The sequence below is a fragment of the Otolemur garnettii genome, unplaced genomic scaffold (genome assembly GCF_000181295.1).
Source record: "Otolemur garnettii isolate 467f Iridium unplaced genomic scaffold, OtoGar3 scaffold00007, whole genome shotgun sequence".
Taxonomy (NCBI): domain Eukaryota; kingdom Metazoa; phylum Chordata; class Mammalia; order Primates; family Galagidae; genus Otolemur; species Otolemur garnettii.
This window is the reverse complement of record NW_003852402.1, coordinates 14,263,850-14,291,277: the sequence shown is the minus strand read 5'-3', so window position 1 is coordinate 14,291,277 and position 27,428 is coordinate 14,263,850. Positions and strand designations below refer to the sequence as shown.

Sequence of the window (27,428 nt, the reverse complement as noted above, 5' to 3'; positions counted from 1 at the left end):
CTATACAGTATCCTCTCCATACACACATTTTCTGGTTAGTTGGCCAAAGGTAGCTTCTCTTGCAGAACTAAGGACCCTGTTAGTAAAGACTCCCTTGCTTAAAACTTTCCAGAGGCTTCCCATACATTTCAAAATGTGTCCCAAATCCTTTTCTTGGCCCAAGACTCTTATTTACCTGGGCTGTATCCACTCAGTCTTTCACTCTGGTCAGAGTTGTTCTGGTCCCGGCACCCTTCCTCAATCCCAAATTGCTTACTGCTAAGGAATCCTGCTGGCACAGCAACCCTCCTCTTTGTACCTCAATCCCCAGGTCTGTATTTATTCCTGTCATAAATGAGACACTTTTTACATTCTACTGCAAGAGTTGATGCACTTGGCCTTAAACTCTGCAGGGGCAGGAACATGTCTTTTTGCTCTTTTGAGTATCCAGCCAGTAGGGTATCTGCCCCAAAGCAGGCAATCCATACGTGTTTAAGGAATAAAGGGTAGGGTGTGGACAAGTGCTGCCACCTATTGGGAGGAACTTTATTCAACTTTTCTACAATGACTTGGACAATACCATACTAGGATACTCTTTTTTCCTTGTCTAAGTTTTTATGGTCAGACCCTCTAGCCAATCTTCAGAACCACCCAGTGACCCTCATCTTTCGGTGTCCATGCCTTTAGGTTGATCCTCCCACATAGAAGGGTTGGTCTGTAACCAAACCAAAATGACAGATGTAATGGTTTGTGATTTCCGAGGCTAGATGGTAGAACACACTGTGACTTTTGGTTTCTCCCCACTAGGGAAGCCAGCGGCCATGCCATGGGAGGGTGGACTCTCAAGCCGTGTGGGGGAGATTCATGGGGTCAAAAACTGAGGCCTCTTGTCAACACTCCTGTTCTAAGACTGGAGAAAATTGAAACCAATAGGCTTTCACCCAAGATTATAGGGGAAGGAATTTTGTTTGCTGGCAGGGAAACTCAGTAGGCCATCATTCTTAATAAGGGCCCCCATCCCCATTGGCTATGTCCCTGTCCTTTTACTGGACTCACAAGTAGACAGACAAAGGAATTATCACATTATCTCCCTGGAGGTGTCAAATCATATGCAGGGTTTACAGAAGTGGAAGCAAGCAGCAAGGATTAGTTGCAAGGGCCCAGGAAGTTAAGTTTTACAAATTCTTAGCGGCTGGGTTACCATGGGGAGAACCTTGTAGGAGTGTCCTTGGGCTTCGATGAGGAGTCTTTGTTTTTTTAGATTTACTTTTCCAGGGTATCCTCCCTCACTGTGCTTGAGCCAACTCGGAAGCCAATCCTCCAGCCAAGCCAACTTGGAAGCGGATCTTCCAGCAGAGCCAAGACTTGAGATGACCACAGCCCTGGCCTTGGTTGTACATGAGAAGCCCTGAGACACAACAGCTCAGCTGCGCAACCCCCCCAATTCCTGACCTATAGAAGCTGTGGGTTCTGAAATAACAACCATAATGGTAATAATAAAGGTTTAGGGATGACTGTAATGCAGGAACAGATTTCTAATACACTGTTTGATGAGATCACTGAGTACAAGCTGTCTTGCATTTTGCTGTAATAGCTGTTAACTACCTACGGGAGCCTGGGCTCAACCTAAGGCCTCTCAGAGCAGATGGCGCTGGAGCCGGGAGCCACGGGAGATTGGGGTAACTCGGGGTCACAGGGGCGTGGCAGTTGTACTGGCGGTCTGCAGTACCCCTTTCAGTGATATGGTCTTCCAGGAACATGCAAAACAAGGGCCACCATCCCCGCTGAGGACCAGCGGGAACTCGGGAGGCCGGCGTCTGGTTTCGCGCCTGCGCAGTGCACTGCTGGCGTTTCAGGCAGCGCAGTTGCGCGCGGAGTAGTCGAACAGAGGCTCCAGCTCCCCGCGGGCCGCCAGCTGCCCGCTCGCGGGTCGGCTCTAGGGGGCGCCCTCACGAGAGGGGCGGAGCGCTCCTATTCCAGAGAGCAGCCGGCAGGGCGGCCGCCGCGGCCGGGCCTCTTCCCGGTTACACGTCAGCACCCCCTCAGCGCTGGTGGTCGCCGCTGCGGGCCCAAGCCCCTCGGCCCTCCCGCCGCCGCCGCCATGAGGCTGCGCGTACGGCTCCAGAAGCAGACGCGGCCGCTGGAGATGCACGAAGCGGAGCCGACCCTGGGGCAGCTGCGTGCGCACCTGAGCCAGGCCCTGCTGCCCACCTGGGGGTACAGGTACGCGGGGGCCGCGGGGGAAAGGCGCCTCGGCCTGGGGCCGTCTGCGCGACTGCGGGCGCGGCGCGGGCGTGGCCGGGGTGCGGGGACGCTGGGGTTGTCACATGAGGCTGGGCTCTCCAGGGCGTCGCCGGCCCTAGGGTACCGGTGACTGCGACGCGCGCCGTGGTCGCCGGTCCCGTGCCAGGAGGACATGGCCCAACCTCCCAGGGGCTCCGGTCGCATCCTGGGTGAGTAGTCGCTTCTGGTTTTGCAGCAAACGGAGCCGGGGAGTGGGAAGGGAACGCAAACTGAACACAGCTGGTTTAACTTTCGAGTTGGAAAATTTGAACTTGGCATGGGTCAGACTTTTCAAAACTGTCAGGTGTTTAATGTCACCTTCTTTCGGGGAAAAAAAGTTTGGGAAGTACTAGAAGTTAAAAAAATCTGCCCTCCGTCCGAGACCACTAATAATTTGTGTCCCCATTGAGTGTCCGTGTGGAGGGCACCGCGGTCACCGCTTTGGGTTACCCACTGCAAAGTTTTGGAAAGTAAGGCGTGTAGGCGTGTTTAGGATTCTTTGATTTTCCTGGGCGAAATGTTGCCTTTTTTCCCTTTTTGCTAAAACTGAGGTCAGTGGCCTCTGATGACCCCGGAGAACTTGCCGTTTGGGTTGGTGAAGCTGAGAAAGAATTCAAATTCGGAAGCTGCTTTGTTTACCCAGAAGATACTTTCTGAGGACAGTAATCTGGGAGTAGAGGGGCATTGTAAGAGTGCTGCTCTCCAAATAGTGAGCTTCAAATAGTGAATCTGAAATTTAGGAGTGTGCTAAGGCCACTTACAAAAAAATGTTCCCTACGGCTTTTTTGGTGACTTATTCAAAACCAGAGAAAAAACTTTCTGCTAATTGGCTCTTTTTATGATTACACTATTTCATTTTATTTTTAGAGAATTTAGTAAAATGAGGCCATATTCTGAATTTCTCACCCTTCATTTTCTGGGTTAAGATATTATTAGATCGAGAGTAAATCCATTTTCTTCTGGATTAAACAAAACAAAAAACAAGATATTGACATAATTCCTTTTACACATTATAGAAGTGGCATGCCTGCTGTTATGCCTTGGCATTAAATGTGAGTGCTTAATATGCTGGCATTATTGCCCTGCCATAAATCTTCAAAATTAACTTATCTTTTTAAGGTGTTTCCGTGTGTGTGTTATTTTTTAATTAGGCAGTACTGTCTTGAAAGAATGTATGAAAGCAACTAAATATAACTATTTGCCCAAGAGCCCAAGTTAGTTTCTCTTTCAGGTTTGTTTTTGCCGTTTGAGTCTGGTTAATTGGAAGGAATGTAAGCTTTAGAATGTGAAAGAAAATTCATTTTTTGAAAGTATGTTCATTTTCTAATACACAGTTTTGAAATGTGTGTATATATTGTTATTTTAAAAATGTCTCTAACTGAGCACCTGGATCTAGGATTGCCATAAGATATTTTTTAAAAGCCAAGAGTTTCTAGAATTTCATTTCCTGGTAAAGTTAACTATTACTCCCTACCGCCCCCAACCCCAATTTCAGAAAATAGAACCTTGGAAAACTATATTTTAGAAATAGCTCTTCCCATTTTCTGGAGTGTGTGTAAGCAGCCTTTATTCTCCCCCCCCCCCCCCCATTCACAGCGTCTCAGCTGGGACGTTTTTACCAAGCAAACTGTTCTTTACCATTTCTAATAGATATTTGGACATTGTACGTTTACAGAAACAGCCTTTTGCTGTGACAAAATGATCTGTAAATACATAGTTCATTTGAGGCGTTTTTCTTTTTTGTGCCAAAGTCAGGATGCTGTTTTTGTGGGCAGCTGGCAGATTTTCAACATGTCGTTTACCAAAGAATTTGGAAATCAAAAGCAGGGCTACTTATTTTCTAATGGACAAGATTAATTTCTAGTTCACTAACTTCCCTATCAAAGACACTTTAATTGGTAAGAAAAAATATATTTATGAGTAAAATAAAAACAGTTGGATATTCAAAGCTCTTTTCAAAACTCAGCATTGTGAGGAAAAGTAAATAGAGCGTGATTTTCAAAGGACTTCATCTTTCATTAACTTCTCAAAAATAATGAAATTAGCATTGCTGAGTATAAATACTTTAAAGAATATTTTACAATGTTTAATTATTCCTCACCACTATGTGATGAAAAATGGATGATATTCTTCCAAATCAAATAATCTGTGATGCAGAAAGGATGAGAGTTGATTGCCTCAGGCTTGTATAAACTCTGAGCTTGTTAAGCAGTGGGTTTTGGGGTTTGAACTGTGTTCCATGTAAAAGATACCGTAATTAATCATTAGTAGGGAGGGTGAACTTGTACTTGTCATCATCAGTAGGAGGGATAAATTTGTATCAGCCGTGGACATGTACTCATCTAACTTTGTGTGTTTATGCGTATTCATTCAGGACATGGATCTGTTATTTTGGAACCAATGTAAACTGTCCTGTAAGGACATTGAACAGGCAGCCCTGACCTGATTCCTCTCACCTCTTGATTGTCCCAGCTAACATTTAGTGGTTGCATTTATTTCACAAATACTGTATTTGCCAAGTGCTGGGGGTACAGTTTTGAACTGTACAGAGGGGATCCTTAATCTTAAGAGACTTAAGTTCTAGCAGTGGGGTGGGGTAGACAGGTAACTGATAAATAAATATGTTTTCAAATGGTAGTATTAGAATAAGAGTGCTGGAGTCTGAATGGAAGGCAACCCTGAAGAGGTACTGTTTGAACCAAGTCCTGAATGGTGATGAGGAGTCAGTCATTTGAAAATCTGAAAGAGCAAATGCAAAGTCCAAAGGCTGCAAAGAAATTGATCTACTTTTTGGGACAGATGGAAAGCTCATGTGAATAGAGAGCAGGGAGAGGGTGGACGTCACAAGGTACGGGAAGAGAAGTGTGAAGGGGTCAGATGTTGTGCTTTGGAGGCTGTATGTTAAGGATTCTATTTCAAGTTAAAATAGAAGCCATTGGAGGGTTTAAAAGAGAAAATAAAATGTAAATAAAATTTATGTTTTCAAAAGGGCATTTCACTGAATCTTAGTTACTATCAAATGTAAGACACATTGTTTTATATAACACTGAGGGGAAAACCCTATCTGTTAAACCAATAAAGTCCTTGATTTTAAGAAGTATCTGAATTTCAAAGCTGTCAAAAAAGTGTGTATGTTAGAATTGATGGAAACATGGGTCAATAATAGTGAATTAACTGTATCCTGTTCCCCAGGCTATACTTTCAGCCATTGGAAATCTATAAAGTAGGGATTGGTATGATAAATAATTTTGATAATTTCAAAACTTTGGCCTCCTGATTTTCATTACTTAGTTGACCTAGGGTCATACCATGTATCTTATATATGTTCCAAAAATGTATTATTGAGGGTAATGGTAATAGGTAGCTCTTACTATCCTTATCCGTCTTTCTTGGCAGTTCTGATACCCGATTTGCAATTACATTGAACAACAAGGATGCCCTTACTGGAGATGAAGAGACCTTGGCTTCATATGGGATTGTTTCTGGGGACTTGATATGTTTGATTCTTGAAGATGCCATTCCAGCACCTAATTTACCTTCATCCACAGATTCAGAACATTCCTCACTCCAGAATAATGACCAACCCTCTTTGGCCGCCAGCTCCAGTCAGGCCTGCATACAGGATGAACAACTGAGTGATTCATTTCAAGGACAGGCAGCCCAATCTGATGTCTGGAATGATGATAGTATGGTGGGTATTAAAGACCAAGCTATGAGATAGAGCAGGTGATAAATCCCCTTGATGCCTCTGTTTGAATCCCATGCCAGTCAGCAGTTATCATCAGTAGCTGCAGATTATATTCTCATAGAACATTTTTTTTTAAACTGCTAAATGTCTGTACCAATATTGGCCTGGCATTCCGAAGTACCTGGTTTTACCTATTTATTTATTTATTTTGCTCAGATATTCCTTTAGATAAATTATTGCTTGGCTTCCAGTTTTGTATCTAGCTCACAATTTCCAGTGTTACTTCTCTGGTCTATGTCACATTCCCTTTACTACCCAATTTTTCTGCCACCCACATACTCCCCGACTCTTATTTATTTTGGGTGATAAAGAGGTTGGTGAGTTACTTGTAATTATCCTGCAGTTTTAAAAGAGAAAAAGCAAATATGAACTCGCCTGATGATTTTATTATATGTTTTAGGTTACATAAAATAATTAAAGTGTTTTTGTTTATTTTTTGTTCATAATTTTTTTTGCTTGTGATACTTCTTGAAGCGATCTCCAGGATGAAGTCCAGGCTTCCTCTTATGTGTCTCACAGTAGAAAATGGTCTGTCTCCTCCCATCTTTCCCATTTCTTCTGCTGCAAACTGTACAATCTTTTGCTGGGTTTTTTTTTTTTTTTCATTTTGCAGTATAAAATGCATCTTCCCATTGACTCTTTCCTCAATGTCGGAAGATGACGGTCTTCCCCTCTTCCTTGAATTTCTGTTCCTCATACTGTTCACAGGCTAAGGGATGAGATTTCTCGGTCTCACAGATGTCTGCACTTTTTCTCCCCTCTCCTCCTCATCTAATGGGTAAAGGCCGTAGCTGTTCACAACTGCCACTTCCATCCACAGTACTGATCAGCTCTGTCCACTCTTCCCGTAAACTTTGTGTCTTCTAAAGGAACTGTTGGTTTTTCAAATTGAACAGGCTGTTTCTACTTATAACCAGTAATCAGCTGTGCTTGAGGCCAAAGCTGATACTCAGTGTTGTCATTAACCTCATGTCATGGGATGAATGAGAAGCACCAAAAAAAAAAAAAATGTGTCTTCTGACATCAGAGCAGAACAGGAAAATCATTATGTTGGACGAGGTCCAGTGTAGGATCAGAAAGGGTTTAAAGGCTACATGTAGTCCATTTATTTCCAAGTGATTTGCGGGGTGTCTGTACCTGTTTTTTAAAGTTGTCATTACAGACTTTTTATGTTCAGAAATATATATCCTGATGTTCTGTTCTTCCCAAACCAGCTACTTGTCTCTGTCCATCAGAGGAACTGCTGTTTTCCTGTCTTTTGATGCCTGATGGTTTCCTTTCATTTCTTTGTATTGATCATCTTTATTGCCTTATACATGCCTCATTGTTTATCCCGCCTTTTAATTTCCTGAATGGTGCAAATGATCAATTTTATTTATTACTGAATGCAAATACACATGCCATCTTGTTAATTGTTTTGTGTGTATACTTAATCACCTCAACTTAAATTCTTTTGCTAACCTTAACCGTTTATAAGTATTCATAGTGCCATCATGACATTAAGTATAGACATATTAAAAAATAGCTTTCAATAGGTAAGTAAATTGTGAAAGTCATCTACATCCAGATACAAGGATTTTAATTTATTTTAGAAATTATTATTATATCTCTGCATGTATCTGCCTTATAGAAGTATTCTAGGGAGTAAGAATATATAATTAAAAAATTTTTTATTTAAAAATATTAAGGGAGTACAAGTATTTTGTTATCTGGATGATTTGTATAACGCTGGAATCAGGGCTACTAGCTTGCCTGTCTCCAGAATAAGGTACGTTGTCCCCGTACGTAAGTTTCTTCCCCTTCCCTCCTTCCCGCCATCCCCGCCCCTCAGTCTCCAGTGTCCTTTACACCATCATGAACATGGAACCATCATTTAGCTCCAGCTTCCTAGTGAGAACTTGTGGTGTTTGTTTTTTCATTCCTGAGGTACTTCACTTCGGGTAACATTCTCTAGTTCCATCCGGAATTGCCAAAAATGACATCATTCCATTCCTTTCTATGGCTGAGTAGTTTTTCACTTCATCTGCACCAATGTCTATTGTTTTTTTCTTTTTTAATAATGGTGATTCTGATAGGGGTAACGTGGTGTCTCATTGTGGTTTTAATTTTCATTGCTCTGATTGAGCATTTTTTGTGTGTATTTTTCTACCGTTTGCCTTCTTTTGAAAAAACTCTGTTCATGTCTTTTGCCCCCTTTTTGATGGGGCTGTTTGAGTTCTTCGTAGATTCTGGATATTAGTCCTTTGTTGGATGTGTTGGATGGGGAATATTTTCTCCCGTTCTGTGCTTTGTCTGTTTACTCTGTCCCTTGCTGTGCAGAAACTTTTAAATTAAGTCCCATTTATTTATTTTCTGTTGTTGCTGTTTGCCTTTAGAGTCTTAACCATAATTCTTTGCCTAGGCTGTTGATAGGGTAGTTTTTCCTTTGTTTTCTTCTAGAATTTTTATGGATCGAGGCCTTACATTTAAGTCTTCAGTCCATCTTGAGTTAATTTTTGTATGTGGCAAGAGACAGGGAGCCTGTTTCATTTTCCTGCATGTAGCTATACAGTTTCCCAGAACCATTTATTGAATAGGGGGTCCTTTCCCCAGGATGCTTAGTTGAAAGTCATTTGATGTGTAGCTATATGGGTTTCTGTAGCTACTTATTTAAATTACATTTTGGAGTTTTTTTGCTCATAGAGATGACTTTGGTAGAAGGCCCATTCTCTTTGTTTCTGTGTACTATGAAGATTATACAGTAAGATGAAGCCTGTCAGAGTTACAAGTTTTCTTTTGGAAAACTTTGAGAAATTATGTTGCCTCAAGTTAGTAATTTCAGTTCTAAAAGCATATTGTTTTGTATTCTAGGAATTGTAGAGGATGATTTTAAAACTTGGTGTGGAAACCAGCTTGAAGTCTCATAAATAATGCTTTAAGTACTTGAAACAGTCTGGTCTGCTAATTAAATGTGGACTGGAGCATTAGAAAAGGAAAATAGGTAAAATTACTTTAGAAACCATGGGAGGCAAATTTTACTCTTGTGTTATAATTAAATGGAAATTAATTTCCTTATTTCCCTGTACTTGGGAATTCATCCAGTACCTGTTGGGTCTTGAGAAACAGGGAGACCCTAATAATGGCTCTGCTGCCTCTGAGTCGCTTGCTCTAGGCTTCTGTAACATGTGGCAGGATGATCCGTGTAGAGGGGGTGGTGCTCAGCGTTTTTCTCATGTCCACACATGTGAAGCCTGTGATAAATACTCATATCGGAAAGGCTCACAGAATGTCAGTGATTCTCACGGAGGAGGAGTGAGGTTCGATAAGCTCACCAGAGGACTCTGCCATCTCCCTCTCATGTACTTATCAGCTTGGGGCAACTTTCCATAAACACTCTGTCCTACACAACTGTCAGTCAGTAGTGAACAGCCAGAATTAAGCCCAATAGTGAAGAACAGTAGAGCCTATATTTCATAACCTAGCTTGGTGGAAATAATTTTTTAAATAGTAGTTTCTGTTGCTCAAAAAATATGGAAATGGTTTCGTGCCAAGCCTTTTTTTTTTTACGTAGTGTGAATTGTCACTGGCCTCTAGGTTTTAACCTAGTAAAGTGAATTTGGATCTTTTCCATAAACCATCGGGGCTCAGGTCCTCAGAGTTTGGGATAACACCTATCACCTCTGGCTTCCTTACATTCCTCCAACCTTGCATAAATATGTAACTTTAATTTCTTTTGCACCTTCTTTAATGGAAATACAAATACAAAGAAGAAATGTGCTTTGCATTAAGACTTGAGCACATGCCTAAGAAATAAGCTTTCAGAGCAAACTTAATGCTGGTTAGTCTTATTGAAGCAGTGTATTATGCTGAAAAGCCTTGACGTGCGAGTTTGGAGGTTGGGGTTCATTTCAAATTTTTATTAGCTAGTAATCTTGATGATGTTTTAATCTTTCTGAGTTACAGTTATAGCATCTATAAAAAGGCATTATTATCTGTCTCACCTGTTCTATAGGATTGCTGTAGGATGCAAGTAAGTACTTTGAAAACGAAAATACTATGACATTTTAAGATACAATCCTTCAGGGTTTGCTCAACAAGCATCTATATTGAATACCTGCTATGTGCCAGGTACTGTACTGGGGTTAAACAAGGGTGACATATAGTCTTGGTTCTTTGTGAACTTGCAGTCATGGAAGTATACAGATACATAATCAGAAAATTGCACTACAGTGTGATAAGGTGTGGTTATCAAGGGCTTTGTAAGGCAGGGTGGTGACCTATGGAAATGACCTCTGTTGAAGGGAACACTGCAGCGACTATGAAGGGACTGGCAGAAAGTGACTTCAGTAACAAGCTGGGGGTCAGGGTGTAAAGGGCCTCGTATGCTCAGGAGTTTAGGAGTTTAGACGTAAGTTTGTAAGCCTGCATTTTTCAGACAATCTTCTATGAAAAACTTATTTCATGAGATTGTAAATTAGTGTTATAGGAACTAGAGTGTTGAGGAAGGAAGATGGTGTTTTTTGTTAAATGTTATGTGTACATTATTGTTAGACGTTTGTAATGTTGTTAATGTTTTTTGTGAATTTGGAGGGTGAAGTGAGGTGGCTGTGGCCTGTGGCATTCTCAACACTTACTTAGTGGGTACCAGCATGTGCCCTAAGAACATCCAGGGCCACATTCTAAGGCACAATTGAGGGAAACACTGGTGAATATTATGCTTAAATATCTAGAACATAATTGAGTTTTAATTGGCAGAAACTCTGGCAGCAGTGGTTGGAATGTCTTGGAAGATGAGAAAGTGGAGGCAGGAATAGGGATCCTTGAAAAGCCGCTATAGCTGGAGGTCAGGGCTGGGTGGTGAGAGGCTGAAGTACCACTGAAGTAGAAGGGGCAAAGGTTAGAGGTATTTAGGAGTTTGTTTCGGTGAACTCTGAAGACTGACCAGATTTGGGGTGAGGTTTAGTAAGCTAGAGGGAGGAGTCTAGGATGATTTCCGTGTTTTTGGCATGGAGATCAGGAATTCCGGAAGGAGGACTGGGTCGCAGGCTCATTTATTTGTGAGAGCTCCCTTAAAACATCTCCCCACTCTGAGGCCAACGTTGTGCTTTGGCTTTGAGCACTCATCTCAGTTTACTTTAGGGCACAAAATGTACTATGTACAAATACGTCTTTTTAATGAATTCATTGTTTTTGTTATCCTTTTCAGTCAGGGACTAGTCAGAATTTTGGAGCCGAGTCAATGCAAGATGTGGATGTGGAAGAGGGCGCAGGTTTCTCTCCCGCAGAACCCATGCTCTGCAGTGAATCCCAAGAAGGGCAAGTGCCACATTCCTTGGAGACCCTGTACCAGTCAGCTGACTGTTCTGACGCCAATGACGCCTTGATAGTGTTGATACATCTGCTCATGTTGGAGTCGGGTTACATACCTCAGGTAAGCAGGGCACGCAGAACCCAAACGTCTGGTTAGCGTGGTTTCCTGTGGGAATGGAGGCGTGTCAGGATCAGTGGACACCACGAGGCTGCCGTGGTGTTCTGGTTTCTTTATTAAATGGGTTGGGTATTGGGCATACAGCACTATACACAGTGCTGGGCTGCGGCAGGCGCTCCGGAAATGTGGCCCCCCTCGCTCTCTTCCTTTTTTCCTCCCTCTCCCTGGGCAGTTTTTAGTTAGTATTACAGAGAAAATGGTAACTATGGTTTTTAAAAAAGAAAAGATTATATATGAGAATATGTAAAGGGTGGTTAGTGAGTATGGATTAAGCATGACTAGCTAGCATAATGTCTAGAAAACATAAATAAACATAGATAAATAACATGGTAGAAATATGTAACAGGAGAAACATGGACAGAATGATAGAGGAGGAGAGAGGGAATGAGAAACAGGATTCTTTTTAAGGCTTTACAAAGGTAGTGATATTTGAGTTGGGGTCTTACATAATTCATGTGGCTTTGCCAGGTGAAGTAAGTCTTTGAAGAGAGAAATCGGTTCCCATTTCCATGAAGTAATTTTACCTATTTGAACAAATATTTTCATAGAGAAATATTGCAATATGTTGTTCCCCATTAATAGCGAGATTTATGATTTGATGCATTTTACTAAGGGGACTGTATAGGGAATGCTTATTTCTAAACAAGTCAGAGGTCTTTTGACTTTTAATCTTTTTGGGAGAAACATCTTCATTATTTGTTTCCATTTCATTCTTCAGGGGACCGAAGCCAAAGCTGTGTCCATGCCGGAGAAGTGGAAGTCAAGTGGGGTGTATAAGCTGCAGTACATGCATCCTCTCTGTGAGGGGGGCTCTGCTGCTCTCACCTGTGTGCCTTTGGGAAACCTAATTGTTGTAAACGGTAATTGGATAGCATGGTCACGGCTGCTGGTTTGTGAACACACACATGTTTCTTTCCAGATGTGATTGGTTATCAGGATGTAGTTGTGGGTCTTTTTTAACTTTATTTAATTTCTAAACCACTGGTCGCATGTTGCTGGCAGACTGTGGAATATGAGGTTGGGGTTTAGGCCAGTCTGTGGGCAGCCATTCTCTTCTGAAGTCCTAACCTTTGTAACCTACTGTTGCAGGGGGAGTGGTGATATAGGAGTGAAATGAGTCTATTACATGTGAACTCTGGGAAGAATATGTTTTCCCTTTATGTCTGCAAATGGCTTTATTTTTAATTTTTAAGTGAAGATCTTGAACTAAGAGATGGGGGGATAGAGCTTAGGTCTCAATTTATCCAGTTTGGCATCTCTGGGAACAGCAGTGTGCAGAAACACTGCTCAGGCTTCTGAGGTTTTATTTGTCTCTCTCCCTCGCACAAAAGTCACTCTGAATAAAGACTTTCTGTTTTCTGTTTCTCCTTTTTCGTATTAAGAAATTTCTCTGGGATAGCAATACATTCCATCTTTGTATTTTATTTTAAGCCCAATTCTCTGACGCCACTTTGGTCCGAATCAGCTCCTAGTGGTCTGTGGAATAGTCTCATGATAACACATTTTGGAGATCCACTAGGAGCTTTCATTTTTATTCTGTTTTGTTTGTTTTGACAGGGTCTCACTCCATCACTCACGCGTTCAGTGCAGCGGTGTGATCATAGCTGGAACTCCTAGGCTCAAGCTATTCTCCCACCTCAGCCCCCAAGTAGCTGGAACTACAGGACTGTGTGCCACTATGCAGAGCTAATTAAATTTTTTAAAAAATAGGATCTCACTATATTCTTCAGGCTACTCTTGAATTTCTGGCCTCAGATGGTTCTTCCATTTTGGTTCCCAAAAAACTGGAATTATAGATGTGAACCACCATACTAGGTCTGTAGTTTTATTTTGTTTATTCAGTGGAGCTCATCTCTTGTTTAGCAAAGGTAGTCATTTTGATAGGCTTTTTATTTTTTTAATTTTTTTAAGACACAGTCTCACTCTGTTGCCCTAGGTAGAGTGCTATGGCATCCTAGCTCATAGCAAGCTCAAACTTCTTGCCTCAGCCTTCCAAGTAGCCTGGGAGTGCACCACCATGCCCAGCTGGTTTTTCTGTTTTTAGTAGAGACAGGATCTTGCTCTTGCTCAGGCTGGTCTTGAACTCCTGAGCTCAAGCAGTCCACCTGCCTGGGCCTCCCCGAGGGCTAGGATTATAGATGTGAGCCCCTGTGCCCAGCCTGGATGTGCTTTAAATCAGGGGTTTTCAACATGTTCTGTGGCAGCTTGTTGCTGCTGAGATGCAAATAAGGTAGAACTATCACCACTGAAACCTCGAGCAACACGTGGTTCTGTCTATTTATTGAGGTCTTATGTAAGATTTTGTTTGAAAAGTATTTTTGCGGCTAAAATTTATTTTAAAAGTTACTGACATAAGCTGTCTTGATCTTTGAAATGGAAAGTGGTTGAAAGCCACTTCTTAGAAAATTTCTGCTGTTTCTATTTAATCACCATATTCTTTGAAATGTTATTTAAAAGTCTCAAAATTTCAGCTTTCGCAGCTTTGATGGTATTCCACATTTGTCAGAATTTAACTGTTTGATGGTGCTAGGACCTACCAATGTCTCTTCAGCAATTCATCACAATTAGCAAATGTGGCTTTTAGTTTGGCCACCGAGTGTCGAGAGTTCCGCCTCCGTCTAGTCACTCTGTTGCATCACACACTAATTTAGAAGGTTGAAGTTACAAATAGTAAATGTGAGTTGTAGTTTTTGCCTCAATTTCTTATAAAAGCACTTAATGGAAAGTATATAATAACCCCTATTTGCCAGTTTTAAGATACTTAACATAAAATGAATAACTGCTAACTGTTCTGATGATTTCTTGGTTTCTGATGTTTTGTCCCTTGACTGTTCTTGGCACATCAGCTCCTTGCAGACTTGCTGGCAGCTGGCCCGCCAGCCCTGATGCTCTGAAAGGGAGCAGTGTGTCTTTCAGTCTTTCCCTCGCCCAGGGCACGCGGCTTGGTGCACATGTGCATAAGCATGTCACTGGCTCTTTCATGGCAGGAGATGAAGTGTGCCATTGTACACACGGTTAAAATCGAACCCTCTGGTGATGTCAACAATATTTGTCCTTTGGGTCTAGAGAGAGATGTTGCCGTGAAAACTAGCAGGGTTCTTTTAATGAACAAGGGAAGACTCATTGCCAAGGGTTAAATAAAAAATAAATGGAGTCTTTAGTGACTGCATTAGAAATAATGATTGTATTGTGCTTCTTGCCTCCTATTAGCCTTGTTGCATATCTTTCAATTACCAATAAGCTGCTGTTGGTAATACTCAATGGATTCTCCATAAAGACGCTAACTGTACTTTTTACAGGTGGTGGTGTACAGTGATTTTCCCTGATGTGATGGCAGGTTGACGCTCTTGACCTTGCTGTGAGGGAAAGAAATAGGCACAGAGCAGTTTGTTTTGTTCTGTGGGTCCTTAGTGTACTAGGGGAAAGGAAACGCAAGTTCATACTTTTAATAAAAAAAGGAAGGCAATTGATGAAGTGACAGTTTTTTATCATCTTTCTTTTCTTCATAGCTACACTAAAAATAAACAATGAGATTAGAAGTGTGAAAAGATTGCAGCTGCTGCCAGAATCTTTTATTTGCAAAGAGGAACCAGGTAATGTAACCATGATTTAACTTCTGGTATGAAGCTTTGAGAGAGATCCAAAGTTTTTATTAATTTATTTTTTTTAAAGATAACATTCAAAAAGATTCCAAATTTCTAAATGAGATTAAAGCAACATTCAAGAAAATCTTGTATCTCCATAATTTGAGTTTATTTCCTGTTTTTCTTAGGCTCTTAGGGCTGAATTATATGTACACTGCTATCATGTACTAACACTAGGCTAGTAATTTATCACATCGTGATGCTTTGTAGCTTCTGTATTAATCTTTGGCGATCTCTCTGGCATTGTATTTAGTCATCATAGAGAGGATATGTGTTCTGAGGAAGTAATTCAGTGCAGCCTCATATTCGAAGGTTATTGGAGGAAAAATTGTACTCAAAATGTTTGTTTAAACCTGTATGAATTTGATTGCTATTTGGTGCAGATTGGAACTTTACCAGAAGTATTCCTTATGGGCATGGTTTGGCTTAAATTCTAGAAAATGATTAGTAGTTGCAAAGAAGGCAGTTTTCCTTTGTATTGTTTTTCAGGTAAAGCCCAATTGTGAGACAGTTAGTGGTGGAAGGAGAAGAGATGCGTGGAGAGGGGAACTCAGATGTTTTACGTGCTTGTTTTGTGCTGGATTTGTGCTCTCACATATGTTATTCCATTTAATCCTCATAGTAAACTTAGGACGGTTTTAGGAGCCAGGTTCAAGTGTTGTGGTGCAGTGGGAGGAAGCATTAATAGCAGCGTCTTTTAGGGACAGGTCGCTAGATCTAGATTGTTGCTTTGAAGGCCTAGAGACTTGTTAGTTACCAGGTGAGATCAGTCTTGAGAAGTTGCCTTATGCTAACTAAAACTGACAGGAAAAGGAGGCAGCAGAATACATATTTGAAATAGTCTCTGATTGGACACATAGAATCAGAATTTGGGCATTAGCTCAATTGAACATTTGATGTCAGAACAGACCGGTATTTCTTAATCTTTTTTTGTTAACATTCCTTTAAAGAGTCTTTAAGGATTTTTTTTCCCTAATCATTTTCCCTCTTGAAATTTTAATACCACAGACTTACTATATATTTATTTATATACTGTGACCATTTTTGGGGGGGGGGTCACAAACCAGTGTAATAGCTAGAAGTTTTTTTTTTTTTTTGCCTTGCAAGAACCAGCTTTTGCTCTATTGTGGGCGATCATGCCTCTATCAAGAATGCATGAACTAGACTGATGAATCTGTAGACATGGTCTCTTACCATGAGGATCACAAAAACTTGACATTCCTTGCCTATAACAGTCTGTATTCATCACCATACCAGGAGGACTTAGCTATGGGGAGTAGAAATACTCTACACCCTACAGCGGTAGTGGTTTTTAATGCTTATTTTATAGACCTGAAAATGGGTCTAGAGGAAGGTACAGTACTTCAGGGTCACAGAGCTAATAAGTGGTGGAATTTAGGATTGGAATAGGTTTAGCTGTGACTCCCAGCCTTTTAAAAATGACTTATATAGGAATGTAGCTCAGATTCCTATTCTTTATCTGGTTTCTCTTAAATAAGGAAAAAGTAAGTGAAAGGGAGGAAGAAGGTTAAATGCGGCTCTATGACAATTTTGTGACTGTTATGTTTATTTTTAGTGAAGTATTCTGTGTTGGGTAGGAAGATGCTGCTCATTTGGCAAGTCATTTCAATGAATTTTTACTGTGGCTTATCGTGTAGTGTCTAGTAACTATTACTAGGCACTTTTATTCTTTTATTCACAGATTCCTAATTACTTATACAGGATGGCCATAAAGTCCGTATGCAAATTTAGATGGCACACTATTTTAAATTGCACACGAACTTTATGGCCACCCTCTATTATGGCTTGCCGAAGGAAAAAAATTATTTAAAGAAAATCAGTGTTTGCGCTTGAAAAAAGCCCTTGAGCCAAACTGATTTTTAGAAATGAAATCTTGACATCAGTTGTCAACTCAACATTGCAAGTCCCACAACACAGATTTCAGAGTTTATCTGTATATTTCTTTCCCTGTTCTTAAGTCATAATCAGTATTTTGTTGTGGATAGTGAAATGCAAACACAAACTATCTACTGATATACTAGGCACTGTGCATGGAGCTTTCAATTGTAACCACTCTTCTCTGGTGTAGTGGTTGTGTCCTCTTTAAACAGTTTAGCAAACAGGTGAGCATCAGAGAGTGATCTGTCCAAGGTTATACACGTGATAAATAGCAAAATGGAAATGAACCTCAGGTGCAATTGACAGTGTTTTCCTATTTTAAAGTATATGTGAATCACCTGGGGATCTCACTAAAATGCAGGTTCTGATTCCACAGGTGTAGTGGGGCCTGTGATTTGGTAGGTCTAAACAGTTCCTTGGTGATGTCAGTTCTGGTGATCTGTGGATCACACTTTGAGTAGTAGCGTAGCAGCTAAAAATGAGTGCTTTGGGCCCAAACTTAGGTGTGTACTTTGCTCTGCCACTGACTGTGCCTTGGACAGCCTCTCTACAAGTGGAGGTAATAATACCAGCCTCTTACTTGGATGGGGGAGAGCTGATGTAAAAGCTTGAAAAGTGTTTGACACAGTTACTTATATACATAATGGTCATGTAATAAATGCTGTGATTTTACTAGAATCCCAGTTCCACAAGAGCAGTTCCCCACCAATTGGTAAATGCTTAGTGAATCTTTGTTGTATGTACAGATTTCACACAATTTTTTCTACATTTGTAAACTATGAGCTATATAGGTTGAGCAGAGCTCTACTAATTTGATATCTTGGAATTTTAAATTTCAGATCTAAGATTCAGTTTTTTAAAAAGCACGCACTGTGTACCTCCCCTTCTACTAGGGTCTTTGGTTCATGCTTACCTTTGTGAATTATTTGTGAATATGCATTTACTACCTTGATTTGTTTTGGCAGAAGTAGAAGACAGTTTTTCCACTTGATTTTGTGTTTTGATTTTTCACTTTTGAAAAATATCCCAGGGGAAAATGTAGCCAAGATTTACAAAGATCTTCCGAAGCTCTCCCGTCTCTTTAAAGACCAGCTGGTGTATCCTCTCCTGGCATTTACCCGACAAGGTGAGAGATGATAAGTTGTCACCATCTGAGTGGCTGTAAGGAGTAGCAAGCACACTTAATATCCTTAGTGACTGCCCTCTTTTCTCTTCCTAGTGAAATTCTGCTCTTTTAAGCAGAATGTTAACATTTAAGCATAATGGGTTTCTTTGTATTTCCATACAGTTTTGTATTTTATTATAGTCTTTTTTCCAGTGTACGGTAATTGTTGATAGGATTTCTTTCCACCTAAGGTTGTGAGTACCTTGAAGGTAGGGACTATGTCTTACTCATTTTTGTGCTCTCACATCTATTACAGGGTGTGGTCCATAATAGATAATAAATGTATAAATTAATAATCTATAATTTAATAATAATCAGATCTAAGTTTTAGATTTATTATAATTAATAATCTATAATTTAATAATAATCGGACATCTACCACAGGGTACGGTCCATAATAGATATTCAATAAATATATAAATTATTAATGTGGAAATCAGATCTAAGTTTTTTTTAAAACCAACGTTCATTAGATGTTTCATATGCATTCTTATTTAATGCTAATAACTTTGAAATAAATTTTGTCATACTCATACGTGATGACATTGTAATTCCGTGAGATTTATAATTCACTCAAGATCCTTATTAGCCAGCTTTCTCTCCCATGTTACAGTAAAAAATATTCTAAAATCTCATGGCCTAACCATGAGTTGGTTCTTTTTTTTTTCCCTTTGGTTGCAGTTTTTGGCTGGGGCTGGGTTTGAACCTGCCATCTCTAGTATATGGGGCTGATGCCCTACTCCTTGAGCCACAGGCACCGCCCCATGAGTTGGTTCTTAAAGCTTTTGCTCAGAAATGATACACTGTATTTCACTTCTACTCACATTTCACTGGACAGAACAAGCAAAATATGGCCAAGCCTGATGGTAGCGAGTCGGGGAAGTATAGATAGCATAGGAAGTGATTGAGAACCATGATGCCATGGTCTTTTAGCTGGTAAGTAGTTTCACCATTACACAAATAGATATGTGGCTTTATTGCTCTATGTAGAGAAATCAATAATGGTTTGGGTTTCAAGTTGTATGGTGGCACAGAGGTTTCCTCTTTAGTTGGTGGTCAGAGAGTTTTTGTCAGTTCTGCTCATGACTGGCTACCCTGACTTCTCCTTATTGGTGACACTTTCTCTCCCCTCAGAAAAATGTTCAGTTTCTTTTACACTGTGTTTTTCTTCATGGCATTGTATCTGTAAATTTGGACTAACATGTCCCTGATTTCACTTCTACTCTTGCCAAGTTTAACAAGAAATTTATGAATATTTGTTCATTGCTCTAATTCAAGCTCTGACATTCTTGCAAGGGCACACAAGAACACACAACAACAATGAATGCCACTCAGCAAGACACCACCACATGTCAACACAGATACAACAGTGAGACACTGATATACCAAGGTTATGGAACCTTACCAAGTTGTTTGTACCGTACTGCCGGCATAAGCACAGGGTGGCAAGTTTGCAAACTTAATTGTCAGACCTTGATACTCAGATAATTCAGACTACCATCTAATTTGTCACCTCTTTAGAGAGGAACAAGTGGTAGTTTTGTTGACCGTGTGGGGAAAAGTTGGATGCTTCTTACTCCATAATACCTGTTAACTTCTCTTTTTTTCTTTTAGCACTGAACTTGCCAGACGCATTTGGGCTGGTTGTCCTTCCATTGGAGTTAAAACTACGGATCTTCCGACTTTTGGATGTTCGTTCTGTCCTGTCTTTGTCTGCGGTTTGTCGTGACCTCTTCATTGCTTCCAATGACCCACTCCTGTGGAGGTGTTTGTATCTGCGGGATTTTCGAGGTGATTTCCATAATGACATGTTAATGTGTTTGTGCCATGATCTTAATTACTCAGCTCACCAAAAGAGTTTAGTTGTGGGCTGTTTTTTGTAAGAGTTGCAAATGATCATCATGTGTGGTATCCTGAAAGGGATTCTAAGCATCATATACTTTTGCCTGTGTCTTGAGAACTCTTCCCCATTCGTTTCTGTGTTCTCTGGAACACAAATCACTCATTAAGTTAAGAAGATTATTTCAGGAAAGAAAAATGGAAGTAAGACAGGTTTATTCTCTCTTTAAAGACCAGCCTCAGTGTCTGACTTAGAAATGAGCTGCATTTCTAAACTGCTTCTGTGATTTAAGACCTGTGTGTGAGTTAAGAGAGTCTTGCTAATTTGTGCCATGCTGCTAGGGCAGCGTTATTTCTGTGTGGTTACATTTTGGTGACATTGTGGCAGTAATGACAGTAGAAGGGCTCACCAGGATTTCCTGCTGCAATGCCAGAAGCCAGTTGTGGAACTTCTTTCCTGACACCATTATTTTACTACATGGCAGTGTTTTCAAATTGTTGTTTGAGTTTGGGATGGGTCATGAAATCAATTTAATGGGTCACTTTACAAAAAAACTCAAAACTAACAAAGAGATCACAATAGAAAAATCAGTATTTATTTTATAAATAGTACTCCCAGTTATAAAATAGGAGGAGACTTCTGTTTCAATTATATGTATAGGCATATACCTATGCAATGCAGAATTTTTATGTGGTTCACATTAAAAATATTTGCATGATAATGCTATGTACAATGTTAGCATACCACCTTAGCAACTTAGTAACTGTAAAAATATGGTGGGTAGGTCCCTCCCTTTTTTGTTTTTTTAACACAGGGTTTGAACTGCAGTGGCACAGTCATAGCTCACTGGAGTCTCAAACCCCTGGCCTCAAGTAATCCTCCTGCCTCAGCCTCCCAAAGTGCTGGGATAATAGGTGTGAGCTACCTTGCCTCCCCAGTTCCCTCTTTCTCCTTTTTTAAAACAGAATATCATTTAGAATCATTTTGATAGTTAAATTTGTTTTATTTTAAAACTTCAAAATATAAGAGGTGTAAATATGACCTAGTTTGTTCCTTTTTTTCCTCTTTGAGTCCTAAGGCCCTCTTTCTACTTTATTTATGTTCCTGAATCCAAACTTTAAAATGTTATTTTGCCATAATCACCAGCAAGTAATTATCATCTCAAAAAACTGTTCATTTATTTTGTATGTTTTGAAACAGAGTTTCACGCTGTTGTCCAGGCTAGGGGGCCGTGGCTTCTGCCTAGCTCACAGCAACCTCAAGCTCCTGGGTTCAAGTGATCCTCCTACCTCAGCCTCCCAAGTAGCTAGGAGTATAGGGTACCTCCTATGATGGCATCCACCAAATTGCCTAGATAATTGTCAAAAAACATTTTTTAAAAAAATTATAGTCATAGTTGGGTGTTGTGGCAGTGCCTGTAGTCCCAGCTGCTTGGGAGGCTGAGGCAAAAAATTGCTTAAGCCCAAGAGTTTGAGGTTGCTGTGAGCTGTGATGCCACAGCACTCTACCAAGGGAAATAAAGTGAGACTCTGTCTCAAAAAAAACCCAATTGTAGTCAAAAAGAAAATACAGAGTGACTAACATATACAGGGTGGTATAAAGTTCATGTGCAATTTAAAATAGTGTGCAAGCAAACTTTATGGCTGCCCTGTATAGAATAATGGACAAATTAAAAACAGGCTATGATATAAATACTCATAAAAGGAACAGGTACTGTCTCATTTATGTAGTTAAGTTTATAAGATAGTCAGACTCTAATTTCCAGATTATGGTCCACAGGGTCATTTCTAAGCTGTTCAGATTTTATAATGTATTTTTCTATAGATGTAATGTTATGGGACTAGAGCTTTTATAAATCTTACTTCTATGCTAACCTGCTAAGTTACAGAGAAGACATTACTATTTTTATCCAAAGTCTTCCTTAGATATAAAGTTGAATGGGTTCCTTTTTCCAGTTTCACAAATTCAAATAAATAAATACATTAAAAATACTTAGTCATGGTCATACTTTTGATAGTTGAATCATTCAGAATATGGTTGTGAGAAAATAATCTAACCCCAATATGAAAAAAAGCCTGAGTCAGCCTGACCTCCAGTAATGAACGTGGGCTGTAATATAGGAACTCAGAGGTGGTTCCCCCATTTGGTGTAACAGGAGAGGTGGAGTTAGTTTAGCAGCAGCTGACACAGCAGAGGAGGTAGAGGGGAGAAGTAGTGGGATCAGTCAGTGAAGGGAGAGAGCAGCCACGGACCTCTCAGTGCCCCCTGAGGGATCACGGGGTTGAATTACCACACAGAGGTGATCATGCTTCACCATCAAGAAAGGATTTGGGCTCGGCACCTGTGGCTTAGGCGGCTAGGGCACCAGCCACATACACCTAAGGTGGCGGATTCTAATCCCCAGCCTGGGCCCGCCAAACAACAATGATGGCTGCAACCAAAAAATGGCTGGGCATTGTGGTGGGCACCTGTGGTCCCAGCTACTTGGGAGGCTGAGGCAGGAGACTCTCTTGAGCCCAGGAGTTGGAGGTTGCTGTGAGCTGTGATGCCATGGCACTTTGCCCAGGGGGATAGCTTGAGGCTCCGTCTCAAAAAAAAAGAAAGGATTTGAATCAGAGTGAAGAAAGTACAAGTGATTCATGGGTTTTTATTTTTTTGTGCTTGAGGAGTAAGTTTCAACTTCCTCAGGGGAAAAACACAACCCACTGTTTAATGGCTGATGAGTGAAGTGATTTTAAATCTCTTGTTTTTTGTTTTTCCTTTGTAGATAATACTGTCAGAGTTCGAGACACAGATTGGAAAGAAGTAGGTATTATCAAGGGTAATCTTCATAACAGAAATAACTAATATAGTGGGATTTTTTTTCACTTTTATGATGTAATTAAATCTGTTTTCATTTAATTCGTTGATTAATTTCAGTAAATGAAATTGTTTACATCTTTTACTTTAGACTGATTTTCTTATAATTATTTGGAGAAAAATTAAATAATGACTTTTTAACTTAATATAAAATATTTTTATTCTTTTGTTGCAAAAATTTTTAAATGCATTGACTTTGTGCTGTAGTAGTTTTCAGCTGTTCAGTCAGTTAGAACAGTACATTGTGAAAAGAGTAAATTATGTTGTTTTATTTGCAGATGACTAATATAAAAGATATTGACAGAAATGAGGAAAACTGCTTGGTATGCAGGACTAGAGAAGAATAAAGTTTAATGAAAATCCTCAAATACATAAAGAATAGTAATCTTGGCAGCACCTGTGGCTCAAGTGGCTAAGGCACCAGCCATATACACCTAAGGTGGCGGGTTCGAATCCAGCCCAGGCCCGCCAAACAACAATGATGGCTGCAACCAAAAAATAGCCAGGCATTGTGGCGGGCACCTGTGGTCCCAACTACTTAGGAGGCGGAGGGAGGAGACTCGCTTGAGCCCAGGAGTTGGAGGTTGCTGTGAGTTGTGATGCCACAGCACTCTACCCAGGGGGAAAGCTTGAGACTCTGTCTCAAAAAAAAAAAAAAAAAATAGTAATCTTAGGAGCATATCCTGTCTTCTAAAATGGCATCTAGTTGTTTTTTTTTTTTTTAACTGAATGGTAACTATGTACATTAATGCACTTCCGGGGTATAGTTTTTCTTTTAAATTGAGATCCATTACATTCATAATTTGGATGAAAAAAATGAATTTAAGTGCTGTGCCCCCACCAGTACTTTAATATGATATTTTGTGGCATGACATTTTGATCAAATATTTAAAATTTCAGCTTTCAAAACAGGCTGAATATCAGCTGGGGAGCTCTAGATGGCAGTTTTGGAAGTCCACGTTACTCAGCTATATCTCCTCTGGATTTGTGGTTACCTAGTTCAGCAGGTTGCTTAGCTGAGTGTGGCTAAGGGGGAGAGTGCATTTGATCCTGCACTCGGAGCTGCTGTCTATCCGGGCAGACGGAAACTGGCAGAGTCCTCTTCTGTGTCTGCTTTCTTTGCCTAGTGTGAAAAGGGAATAAACATAGGTATATCTTGCTTTATTGCACTTCACATTATTGTGCTTCATGCCTATTTTTTTTTAAATTAAAGGTTTGTGGTGAGCCTGCATTGCACAAGTCTGTTGGTGCCATTTTTCCAATAGCGTGTGCTCACTCAGTCTCTGTTACATCTCAAGTCTTGCTGTATTCCGTACTCCTCCATTATTATTATATCTGTCATGATGTTTGGTGAGGAGTGATTTTTTTTTTTTTTTTTGAGACAGAGTCTCAAGCTTTTGCCCTGGGTAGAGTGCCGTGGCATCACGGCTCACAGCAACCACCAACTCTTGGGCTTAAGGGATTCTCTTGCCTCAGCCTCCCAAGTAGCTGGGACTACAGGCATCTGCCACAACGCCTGGCTACTTTTTGGTTGTAGTTGTTATTGTTGTTTGGTGGGCCCAGGTTGGATTCAAACCCGCCAGCTCTGGTGTATGTGGCTGGTGTCCTAGCCGCTTGAGTTATAGGCGCCAAGCCATTATGAGTGATCTTTGATGTTACCATAGTAATTGCTCTGAGGTGTAAGGAACTGTGCCCATATAAGTTGGCAAACTTAATTAAATGTGTGTGTGATCTGACTGCTCCACCAACTGGCCTTTCCCCCATCTTTTTCCTTCTCGTCAGGCCTCCCTGTTTACTGAGACACAACAATATTGAAAATAAGCCAGTTAATTGGCCCTGCAGTGATCCCTAAGTGCTCAAGTGAAAGAGTGGTTCATCTCTCACTTTAAAACATAAGCTAGAAATGGTTAAGCTTAGCGAGGAGGCATTTGAAAAGCCAAAATAGGCTGAAAGTTAGGCCTGTTGTGCCACAACGTTAGCCAAGTTGTTAATGCAAAGGAAAAGTTCTTGAAGGGAATTAAAAGTGTTACTGCAGTGAACACACAAGTAAGAACTGCCTTATGGCTGATGTGGAGAAAGTTAGGTAGTTCAGACAGGAGATCAATCCAGCCACATTGTTCTCTTAATACCAAGCCTATTCCAGAGCAATACGAAAGAAAGCCTGAGTTGGCCTAACCTCCAGTAATGAATGTAGGCTGTAATATAGGCTGTACTATCTTCAGTTCTGTGAAAGCTGAGAGAGGAGAGGAGGCTGCGGAAGAAAAGTTTGAAGCTAGTTGGTTCATATAGTTTAAGGAAAAAAACTGTCTCCATAACAAAGTGTGAGGTGAAGCAGCAGGTGCTTATGGCAAAGCAGTAGCAAGTTATTAAAGTAAAAGATCTAGCTAAGGTAACCGATGAAGGTGGCTACACTAAAAACAGATTTTCACTGCAGATGAGAGCAATCTACTATTGGAAGAGAAGTTCTTAGTTAGAGAGGAGAAGACCAGGCCTGGCTGCAGAGGACAGGCTGACTCTCTGTTAGAGGCGCAAATGCAGTTGATGACTTTAAATTGAAGCCAATGGTCGTTTCCATTCAAAAATCCTAGGGTCCTTAAGAATTATGCTAAATTTACTCTGCCTGTGCTCTGTAAATGGACCAGCAAAGCCTGGATGACAGCACATTGTGTATAGCGTGGTTTACTGAATATTTAAAGCTCACTATTGAGACCTACTGCTCAGAAAATGAGGTTTCTTTCAAAATATGACTGCTCACTGACAATGTGCCCGGTCACCAGGAGCTCTGGTGGAGATGTATAAGAGATTAATGTTTTTTCATGCCTGCTAACACAACATTTACTCTGCAGGTCATGCATCAAGGAGTAATTTGGACTTTCAAGGCTTATTATTTAAGAAATACATTTTGTAAGGAAATAGCTGTCATTGGCAGCTCTAATAGATCCAGGCAAAGTAAATTGAAAATCTTCTGAAAAGAATTCACCCTTCTAGATGCCATTAAGAATTGTTGATATTTGGAAGGAGGTAAAAATGCCAACATTAACAGGAGTTTGGAGGAGTTGATTCCAGCCCTCAAGGATGACTAGCAGAGGTTTAAGATTTCAGTGGAAGAAGTCACTGCAGAAGGGTTGGAAATAGCAAGAGAGTTAGAATTAGAAGTGGAGCCTGATGCTGTGACTGAATTGATGCAGTCTCAGGACAAAACTTGAATAGTTGAGAAATGGCTTCTTACAGATGAGCAGAGAAAGTGGTTTTTTGAGATGGAACTGTTCCTGGTGAAGATGTTTGAACATTGTTGAATTAACAACAAAGGATTTGGGACATTACATGAATGTAGTTGATAAAGCATTGGCAGAGTTTGAGAGAATTGACTCCAATTTTGAAAGTTCTACTGTGAGTAAAATGCTATCAAGCAGCATCACAGCGTCATGGAAGGATGAGTCAGTTGATTCGCCAGACTTCATTGTCTTTAAGAGATTGCTCCAGTCACGCTGGCCTTCATCAACTACCACCCTGATTAGTCAGCAGCCATCAGCATTGAGGGAAGACCCTCTACTAGCTAAAAGAGTACACCTTGCTCAAGGGTCAGATGATTGTGAGCGTTTTTTAACAGTAAAGCATTTCGTAAGTAAGGCGTGTACATTGTTTTCTAGACATAATGCCATTAATAGACTCTAGCATAGTGTAAACATAGCTTTTATACACACTGGGACACCAAGAAGTTGTTGTGACCCCCTTTATTGGGGTAGTCTGGGACAAGATCCGCAATATCTCTGAGGTATTCCTGTAGATCTATACAGGGAAAGGCGGTTAGAACTGCAGGGAAACTCCACTTACCGTGTCTTGTTCTTTTTTTCTATAGCTCTACAGGAAGAGACACAAACAAAGAAAAGAAGTCCAGAGGCGACAAGCGATGTTCCTGCCCCACCCTGTTCCGTTCTATCCCAACCCCTGGTACCCCAGACCCTTTCCGCCCAGTTCCCTCCTTCCTCCAGGAATTATCGGGGGTGAATATGATGAAAGGCCAACACTTCCCTATGTTGGGGACCCAATCAATTCACTCATCCCTGGGCCTGGTGAGACGCCCAGCCGATTCCCACCACTCAGACCACGCTTTGATCCAATCGGTCCCCTTCCAGGACCCAATCCCATTTTGCCAGGGCGAGGTGGCCCCAATGACAGATTTCCATTGAGACCCAGTAGGGGTCGGCCCACTGACAGCCGTCTGTCATTCATGTGACTGGTCTGTAATCTCCTTTCTGGAGCTCCATTTCTTGTTTTTGTTTTTTAAAACTACAGATGTCATCTCCTTGGGGTGCTGATCTCTAGTGTTATTTTCTGATTGCAGTGGTGAGATGTGCACTTCCAGAAGCCTTTCAGTAGACACATTTACAGCACTAGGCGGGGTGTGGCCCAACCTTTACTCTGTGACAGGTTGGCTTTGGGCATAGTTGGCTACTGATTTCTGTACTTTGGATTCCCTTCTAGAATGAAGGCTGTTTCCCGATAACGTTCTGCACCGGATTAAAAAAAAAAAGTGTAAATTA

The 27,428-nt window shown here is 40.7% G+C and overlaps 1 protein-coding gene across 3 annotated transcripts; it reads left to right on the top strand.

Annotated features, from left to right (window-relative positions):
* The first annotated feature begins 1,873 nt into the window (after positions 1–1,873).
* On the top strand, positions 1,874–27,428 carry FBXO7 (F-box protein 7). Of its 3 annotated transcripts, none has more exons than XM_012801174.2 (9): positions 1,874–2,202; positions 5,811–5,953; positions 11,196–11,420; positions 12,196–12,337; positions 14,987–15,070; positions 18,051–18,146; positions 19,800–19,976; positions 22,793–22,830; positions 26,744–27,428. In XM_012801174.2, the coding sequence occupies exons 2-9, from the start codon at positions 5,951–5,953 to the stop codon at positions 27,119–27,121; spliced, it is 1,143 nt and encodes a 380-aa protein (XP_012656628.1). In that variant the 5' UTR covers positions 1,874–2,202; positions 5,811–5,950; the 3' UTR covers positions 27,122–27,428. The 3 variants fall into 3 exon arrangements, with proteins under 3 accessions (XP_012656628.1, XP_003783315.1, XP_012656627.1); XM_003783267.3 differs by having other exon boundaries at positions 5,659–5,953; XM_012801173.2 differs by lacking the exon at positions 1,874–2,202 and adding an exon at positions 2,285–2,432 and having other exon boundaries at positions 5,659–5,953.

What these genes read in the sequence shown, in the direction of transcription:
- FBXO7 (XM_003783267.3), top strand. Translation starts at nt 2,081, where the DNA reads ATGAGGCTGCGCGTACGGCTCCAGAAGCAGACGCGGCCGCTGGAGATG. An exon ending in TCTGGAATGATGATAGTATG is followed by an intron (nt 5,954 to 11,195) that starts GTGGGTATTAAA and finishes TATCCTTTTCAG; the next exon opens with TCAGGGACTAGTCAGAATTT. An exon ending in GTATCTGCGGGATTTTCGAG is followed by an intron (nt 19,977 to 22,792) that starts GTGATTTCCATA and finishes TTTCCTTTGTAG; the next exon opens with ATAATACTGTCAGAGTTCGA.